Below are 9,056 nucleotides of genomic sequence, written 5' to 3' on the forward strand. Positions count from 1 at the left end.
CTGCTTCACGCATCAACTGATTTACTAGTGGACTAGGTGTATATATTGTCACTACTAATAAAAAAAAATTCATCATATTTTCTTATTCTTTTTAATAATAAAAAACCCGACCTTTTTTGCTTGGTTACGGAAAATCTCCATAAAATATATCACAAATATGTAATTATATATAATTAAATGAATCATAAAAGAGTAAAATAAATATTATGCTCTTATAATAATATCACTTAATTGATGCACTAGTTATGACTTATTTTTTTATTTATATGAGATTAATAATTTCATAGTTTTTTTTAATATATATAAAAAATACCAGGTATCATGTAATTTTACTTATTTTTTTTAATGTTTTTTTAAAGCTATATAAATTTTGTTATTAAGTTGAACAAAATACGATGTTTAGGTTTTGATTTTAAATAAAAAAAATGAGTTTGATTAACATTTTTATTCTAAATGAATTAGTATTAATTATATTTTTTAAATTAGTATTTATTCTAAATGAATTAGTATTGAGTTTAATTAAGATTTTTATTCTAAATGAGTTTAATCGAGTGAGATATAGCCTTTTATTTGCAATTCTCATACTATGTTTGGTTGGAAGAATGGAAATTTAGACGATAGGGAGTTAATGGATTCAACATTTAATTTCAAAATTATTATAAAATATTTATGTAATTTTTTTAATATTTATTTTTTAGAATTGTGAGAAAAACCTTATCCTTGTTTTCTCCCACCATACATTATTTGATCTGTTAGATATTCATACAACATCTTATTAATAATTTTGGATACAATTTAGAACACTATAAAAATTTAAAGAATACAAAAAATATACTTGATTCACCTATAGAGAAAACGTGAATTGGTAGTGCAATACTAACCAATTAAGCATTCCTCCCTAGGATCAGATTATCAGACTACATGTTGACGCGGTTCTTCGGCAACAGGTAATTAAGAGAAGAAGAGAAAGAGATTAGCACTCAAGGTAGAACCGTCACAGATATGAAATCTTATATAATGAACTAGGTGACTCAAGACACGTTTTTAAGTGGTTCAAAGGTTAAAATCCTTCTACTCCACTAGTCAATATTATTCATCCTCTCTGGGTATTTGATTTACAAAGTATATAGTCCTTCAAAGACTATTTTTTCCAACCCCTATCAACTCCCAGGGTCTCCATATTTATAGGAGAAGGCACCTGGAAGTTGGTAGGGATGTCATCCCGTGACCTTACCATTTGTCATATCCACTCTGTGGTATTCATGATTAATTCCTAAACCTGACACATAAGTGTGGTCTAATCAGCATGGAAGGATATAATGGGCCGCACGGCCCAACCCATCCGTGGGTGTCTGACACGCACGTTCCTACTGCGTGTCCGAGAAGTCAAGGGGATATCAGACACGTGATGTCAGATATATGCACGTTTATCTTGCGTGCGTTGATTTCATAAAGGCTCAGAGATTCCTGGGCTCCTCGCGACACGAACAGCTCGTATTCCAAGCTGTTCTCCTGGCGTGGCCTTCAGATGCCCCTCTCGAGCTGAGAAGATCCGCCCTGGAAATAGGATCTTCGTCCTGTGGGCACCTCAGACTAAATCTGATTAGTCCGAGGCTCGTCCTGCTAATCAGCCCGTGGGAAAATCAGGGCGTACACTACAGAATAACGATGAGACTTAGCTTATATTAACCTAGTTGGACTGGACCTTCTCATCAAATACTTCAATTAACTAAAAAGTCCACACTGATGCGGTTTGAGGTCAATGCGGTGCGGGTTGCGGTTTGGAAAATTATTCAAACTGCATATGCGGTGCGGTCCAAAAAATTAGTGAAAAACCCCACCAACTGCACCAGTAGTTACAATATACAGTTAATGATAATCACAATATTATTATTCTTTATAAAAATATTATATATATATTTTTTAAATCATAGCTAGTCAAATCTCAACACTCAATGTTAAACCAAAACCATATTATAGTCCAAGTTTCAAGTTTTGTTACAAAACCGGAGCTGCCGTCATAAGATTATACCTCCTTAGCTCGAGGTAACCCAAGGGTTCGCCAAGATTGCCTAAGAACTGAGTCCAGACTCTGAAGGCCGAAGGTCGAGTTAAGTATCCAGCTCGTGGTACGAGCTAGAGTTGTAGGCTATGACCCTTTGTGCATGAATGTCACAGAGTTGATACGATAGGTAAGAAGGTAATCCCGTGACCTTCTTACCAACTCCCAGGTGCCTTCTCCTATAAATATGGAGACCCTGGGAGTAAATAGGGGTTGGATTCTCTCTTGTAAGAAATACACTGTAATCAAATATCCAGTATATAGCAATAATACTGACTAGTGGAGTAGAATGATTTTAACCTTTGAACCACTTAAAAAACGTGTCTTCAGTCACATTTTCATTTCTAAGATCATATATCTGTTTCGGTTCAACATTAACACTAATCCCTTTATCTTCTTTTCTTAATAACCTGTTGGCGAAGAACCGCGTCAACAAAATTGTTTATAAATTATTTGATGAAATATATTATTATATTAATTTTATGAGAATATGAAAACTTAACCGATTCCTATGCACAACCAAACACAGAAAGTGACAGATTACCCTCTTCAACTTTCCCAGTAATATGAAAACTGTAAACTCCTCATACCAAACGACCCCTAAGAGCACTCCCATCCGGTGCTCTACTCCACCCTTTAAAATACCTCTATACACACATTTTTCTATTTTACCTCTAAGTTTTACATTTTACCATACATCAGATTTTCTATTTTTTTTTTTCTCTATATCATTTAAATATTATATTTTTACACATTTTTTATTCATTTCAAATATATGTTTTAATTATCAATAATATCCTTATATATTATAATGTTATACAAATTAATAAAATATTCTTTTGCTACATGAATAATTCTCCCTAAATATGGCTTAACACTGTAGATTTATGTCAAATATTTGTAAAGTACAGTAGCAATACAGCATCCAATGGATGTTGTTTTAAGAATTTTTATCTATATTTTATAGATATTAGCTATTTTGGCTCTTCCAATGTGAGTGCTCTAATGATGATTGGCATATCGTCTAACAATAATCACAAATCTACTACCTAATTTAACAACAACAAATGAGGAATATAATTATGCAGTAGATTTGGTGAACATTGCTGTTATCCCAAAAAATTGCTCCTCGATGACGTGACAATAGAGGTGACAAGTGGCAGTACATGGTCCGTAAAAGACACATTAATAAGTCAATAAATGTATTGGCTCCTCAGAGTTGTGATAAAGTGACTTGGCTTAGGAGTAGAGCAGTCTGCCATGTTAGACCAGAGATGTGGCATGTTAGACCAGCTTGTCATGTTAGACTAGATTGTCATGTTAGACCAGAGTGCCATGTTAGACGAGATGTGCCATGTCAGACCAGTGTCCCATGTTAGACGAGATGTGGCATGTTAGAACAGAGTGCCATGTTAGACGAGATGTGCCATGTTAGACCAGTGTGCCATGTTAGATGAGATATGACATGTTAGACCAGTGTGCCATGTTAGACCAGAAACATGGCATGCTAGGCCAGAGTGCCATGGTAGACCAGAAGGTGATACTCACCAACCAGCTTGAAGGAGATATGGGTCGACCAGATAGAGGAGGACTAAGTCAAGATTCCCAAAAACGGCTTCAAGAAGAATTGGTCTTGGCATACGCGGGAATATCTCATTCTTCCCACAAATTGGGTGTTATGTTACATTTTGAATATTTTTGTAATTTAAATATAATAAATATAATGTAATATCTTGATTCTAGGAGATATCAGATGTATGATCCTAAGCCTATACATATATGACTTATGGGATTAGAAAAATGGCTTCTTTTTAGACTTTTGGGGAAATTTTGGGTCTGAGTTTTCTAGAGAGAGAAAGTGATTGTATGTGAAAGAATTCTTGTATTCTTGTAATCTGTACTGAAGAAACTCAGTTGGCTCAGTTCATCTGATATTTAGTACATATCTATAATCACAACTCTAAGTGGATTAGGCTATTACCAACATATTGGGGCTGAACCACTATAAAAATTGCGTGTGCTATTTACTTTCTGCTCAAAACCGGCTATGTCGTTTTATTTCTCTTGAAGGTTTCATCGTTTTTGACGTTCTCACGTCGTTGGCCAAAAACGCACTGAACAATTGCCTTCACTTTAATTTACTAATAGATATAAAAATTGTTAATTCTATTTTTCGCATATTTTCCTAATTTTTTTTTTAAAACGCCCTAAAAATATATATTGAAATCACTTACTAATATATATAATAAAAATAGGTGGATAAGATAAATAAAAAATATATGTACAATTATTTTAATTTATTCAAAATTGTAAAACCTACTGACTATATGAGGGAAAAAAAATCACTACACAATAAAATGTAGCCATTAAATATACCATCACAAATTTTACCACAAATAATATAAAAAAATCTTATTTTTTCCTTTAAGTTTATAATCACAAATTGTGGCCTCGTTAGCTAATGACACAATTCTTTAAAGTATATGGTAGAAAAAAGAATTAACTAATTTAATAGAGATATATTTAAGTATCATTACTAACAAGATAAATTTTTTATAAAAATATTATTATAATTAAAATGAAATGTGCATGCATAAATAAATGGGTTTATACTTTTTTGGACCCTGTCTTTTATCTCATTAGCTGTTTGGACCCTGTGTTTTGACAAATTACTTTTTCGACCCTATGTTTTGTAAAATTGTTAAAATAGAACCCTAAATATAACAACACAGTTTTTAAGCAGAATTATTTTATTTTTGTTCTGAATTGTTAGTTTAGTAAATTATTTGTGATTTTAGTTGAGAAAACATTGACCAAAATCGGGTTTAGGGTTCTATTTTAATTATTTTACGAAACATAGGGTCCAAAAAGTAATTTTTCAAAACACAACGTCCAACCAGGTAATGAGAAAAAACACAGGCTCCAAACAGGTATAAACCCTAAATAAATATATATTTAAATGATTCAAGATATGTTGTGTAGGTTATGTTTACCTTTAAGTTGGGTTGAGATGAATGCAGTGACCATATTTTTATATAATGAATAATTTATCAAAATTACTCTTTATTTTAATTTATTATTATTTCTTCAATTTGGGTATAAGAAATGTTACACCTACAATTTTGACACATTTTTGGGAATGGATTGCTTGAATAAGAACACCATGTTTATCCCTATAATATGTATCAACTAGTAATAAAGGGCATGGAGCAGAGGTGACTTCGTTGAATTTAATAGTACGACATTGATATTGGTATAGTTTGGCCAAGTAGTATCTTATTTCCATAGTATACATTCACAAAAATTTTTTTTGTAAGAAAGTGACATTTAAAAATCGTATTATTGATGCTTGGGATTGACAAAGTATTAAAATAATATATAAATTCATTTAATCAGGGCATTTCACAACCAAGTGGCTATTATTTTCGGTGGGTTCTACAAATTTATAACAATAAAAAATACTAGTTTATTTTAAAATAAAAATCTACTATTATTTATTTCTTTGTGAAAATTAATAGAAAAAACTGTTATGATGAAACAACTTATCCATCTATATGTGAAAATTAAACGTGGGTCAATAAACTGCACCGAAACCAATGTTGTTTTGTCATATCTTTAAAAAAATCATAATTATCTCTAGCAAATTTGTGGAAAGGTGAGATAGGATTGACTGCGTTTGTCATTGTGTCAGGAAGCCAACATTACAAAGCATGATACAAAGCATGATAATTAATTGCTGGTAATTAATTGCTGGAGATGAAGATTCATGAAATATTTTGATGGGCTCAATGGGATAATTATATTTAAAGTAGAATCTAAATATTATTAAAAATGGTCCATTGATTTTTAACCATCGAATAACATAACAAAACGCCATTGGTTAAAACTGGATTGGAGGAGGCGGAGTGAGAGTTTTCTTTGTTGCTTATTCGGCGACTGTTTTGTATGCACTGCAAGATCGCCTACGCCTACAGGAGGAGTTCATTTCAATTATAGGTCACAGTTGATGATGCACAATGGAGTACCGGTAAATGAAAAATACTATATGTTATGTTATTATACATGAAGTAGTTGTTAAAGTTAGTTAGGGTTTCATGAGTAATGTCAAATTCGTGATGGCTATATATTTAGGGTGGGTTGGACAGTAACTAATTTTATATCTGGTGAAATGTTGAGTGGGTGTAAAAATGCATCAGATTCATAAGAATTGTAAAGTTTTGGATTGGCCCTGTCTGAAATCCTCATGGAGGCCTTAAGTTTGTCACGGATCAAGACGGTGACCCTGTCCTCAAGCTTATTAGAAGAAAAACGATACTGAATGTAATATTGGGCCGAGTAGCATTAAGTGTCAGTCCATTATTTGGCCCAGTACGACGATAGGCCTATACAAATGAAGTAGCACATAAGGTGTACCATGGTTCTATTTTATTTTATGGCAGACCTTACACTTCAACAGTAGTATAGTAATAGGGTCACTTGATTGAAACACTGTTACTGAAACAATATTATAACCGAATGTAACGAACACATATTATATATTAAATATTTCTAGCTCAATTAATATGTGAGTTATTTTATGAATTCATTTTCAACTGTTCGAGTCAAAATGAGACTGAAATTATGATTATGGGGAATAGAAAATATCATAGGAATTAACAGTTAATGAAGAGAAATGTGAAGATTGGGATAGTTTGATTTTAATGTAGATTTGCATATGAATATTTGGCTAAAAAATACAATTTAATTTCTAACTGTTGGAGAATTTTATGTTTCAAAGGTCCGAAATAGACATTATCGAAGACAATGATTTGGATTGGTTTGGCTTACGCTTTTGTGAAGAATATGAGGAAGAAGAAGGTGGGGGAGATGACATGGGGAATACGGTTGATGAAGGTGGTGGAGATGCCATGGAGAATACAGTTGATGAAGGTGGGACATCAAGTTTGGAAAAGACGGAAATGGCAACTGACGAAATGAAGGATACCAACCAATTTTCTAAGTATGATTTAAACGAAAACCCATTGTTGTTGAGTAGAGATGGCATGGTTGGCCATGTTTTTCAATCACTGGACATGGCTGAAGAATTCATTCATGAATATGCAAGATTCATTGGGTTCAGTCTACGTAAAAGTATCATGCGAAAAAATACTATAGGTGATGTACGTCAACGCCAGTGGGTATGCTCCCGCGAGGGCTGGCGATCTGAAATGCATGTGGGAAGGCTTGATAAAACTAGGGAGCCTGAGCCAATTAGTCGAGTGGGATGCAAGGTTTGCTTTCGAGTGAACTTGGTGAAGGGTAGTACGCATTGGATATGCAAAGAATTCATCCCAATACATTCTCTCAACATTGTAGCAGACAACCATAAACAATTGCTTCGGTCCAATCGGGTAATGACACAAGGAACCTTGACGACTGCACAAATAATGAATGAGTCAGGCATAAGAACTTGCCACATCATGTCATACATGGCAAAGCAAATGGGTGGTTATGAGAAGATTCCATTCACACCAAAAGATCTTTACAATCGAATATCCCATGCTTCAAAAGTTGAGTTTATCGGTTCCAATGCAGGGCGGGCAATTGGATATTTAGAGCATAAAGCTGATGAAGACCCTGGTTTTTTTGGACAGTTTTCATACAATGAGGATAATCGTCTTCTCAATCTATTTTGGGCAGATGGGAGATGTAGATCATACTATGAAACATATGGCCATGCAGTAGCTTTTGATTCAACGTACAAGACTAATAGTTATGGGAAGCCGCTGCTGATATGGATAGGAATTAATAACCACTATACCACATGCATTTTGGGCTTTGCCATTCTTGACAATGAGTCTGCCAGCAGCTACAAGTGGGCGACAAGGGCTTTCCTGGAATGCATGGGAGGTGTTCTACCGAAAACAGTAGTGACAGATGGAGACGAAGCTATTGCTAACACGCTACAGGAGTTGATGCCTGATGTACCCCACCGATTGTGTTATTGGCATTTACACAACAAAGCTATTTTAAAAGTGAAAGATCCATCTTTTGCGAGTAGGTTTACCAAATTGGTATTCCGGTACTACACAAAGGACGAGTTTGAAGATAAATGGTGCGACTTAGTGAAAGATTTTGGGATACAAGGCACTGAATATGCTGCAAAGCTTTATGCAGACAAGGAGAAGTGGGCTGAAACATTTCTGAGAGGGAATTTCTTTTGTGGAATGACAACTACTCAACGAAGTGAAGGTATTAATGCGGTGTTGAAGAAAAAAGTGAATCAAAAGTTGAAGTTGTACGAGTTCGTCAGGGCGGTCAACATGACCTTATCTTTAATTAGATAACGTGAAGCAAAGGATGAGTACATTACACTTCACACTAGTCCTTAGCTCGGGAAGACAAATTTGCCACAGATAGAGGATGAATTAGCAAATCTTTACACACGGAACATGTTTTACAAGGTACGACACCAGATGTTGAAAGAAGGTAGGTACATGGTGAAAACCCTATTGGAGGAAGAGGATGTAATAATTTTGAAGCTTCACAAGTATGCTGCTGAACAAGTGAAGAGGCATGTATATGTAACACCGGAGCGTGATCTCTTTGTTTGTGAATGCCAATATTTTTTGTCATATGGGATACCATGTCGGCATATATTTGCTTCAATAAAACGCCTACACATTACTTCAATGCCTCGAGCACTAATACTATCTCGGTGGATGGTTGAAACTAAACAGACTCACAATTTTCCAGTTGGCAATATGGACGCTACCTTAGACAAACGAGAGGTGGAGAGTGCGAGATTTGGTGCAATTAGTAGCCAGTTGGGTGAACTTGCGTATCTTGGATCGAGGAATCAGTCGACATACCATATTGCAAAAAGTGAGATTGACAGATTATGCGGTAAGCTTAAAGCAGTTGTGGACATGGGAGACAAGGAGATTAGCCATAACCTGCCTCTACACAGGGAGTTTCAATTCCCAGTGTTGGATCCATACTTCACAAAAAGTAA

The 9,056-nt window shown here is 34.5% G+C and overlaps 1 protein-coding gene across 1 annotated transcript; it reads left to right on the forward strand.

The window, feature by feature from the left end:
- The first annotated feature begins 6,828 nt into the window (after window positions 1-6,828).
- Window positions 6,829-8,388, forward strand: LOC133810987 (protein FAR1-RELATED SEQUENCE 5-like). Its single transcript, XM_062246105.1, has one exon. The coding sequence runs from the start codon at window positions 6,829-6,831 to the stop codon at window positions 8,386-8,388; it is 1,560 nt and encodes a 519-aa protein (XP_062102089.1).
- Window positions 8,389-9,056: the final 668 nt, after the last annotated feature.

The sequence above is a fragment of the Humulus lupulus genome, unplaced genomic scaffold, assembly GCF_963169125.1.
Source record: "Humulus lupulus unplaced genomic scaffold, drHumLupu1.1 SCAFFOLD_559, whole genome shotgun sequence".
Taxonomy (NCBI): domain Eukaryota; kingdom Viridiplantae; phylum Streptophyta; class Magnoliopsida; order Rosales; family Cannabaceae; genus Humulus; species Humulus lupulus.

Bases quoted from the DNA above. Each gene is read 5' to 3' on its own strand.
- LOC133810987 (XM_062246105.1), top strand. From the start codon at position 6,829: ATGTTTCAAAGGTCCGAAATAGACATTATCGAAGACAATGATTTGGAT.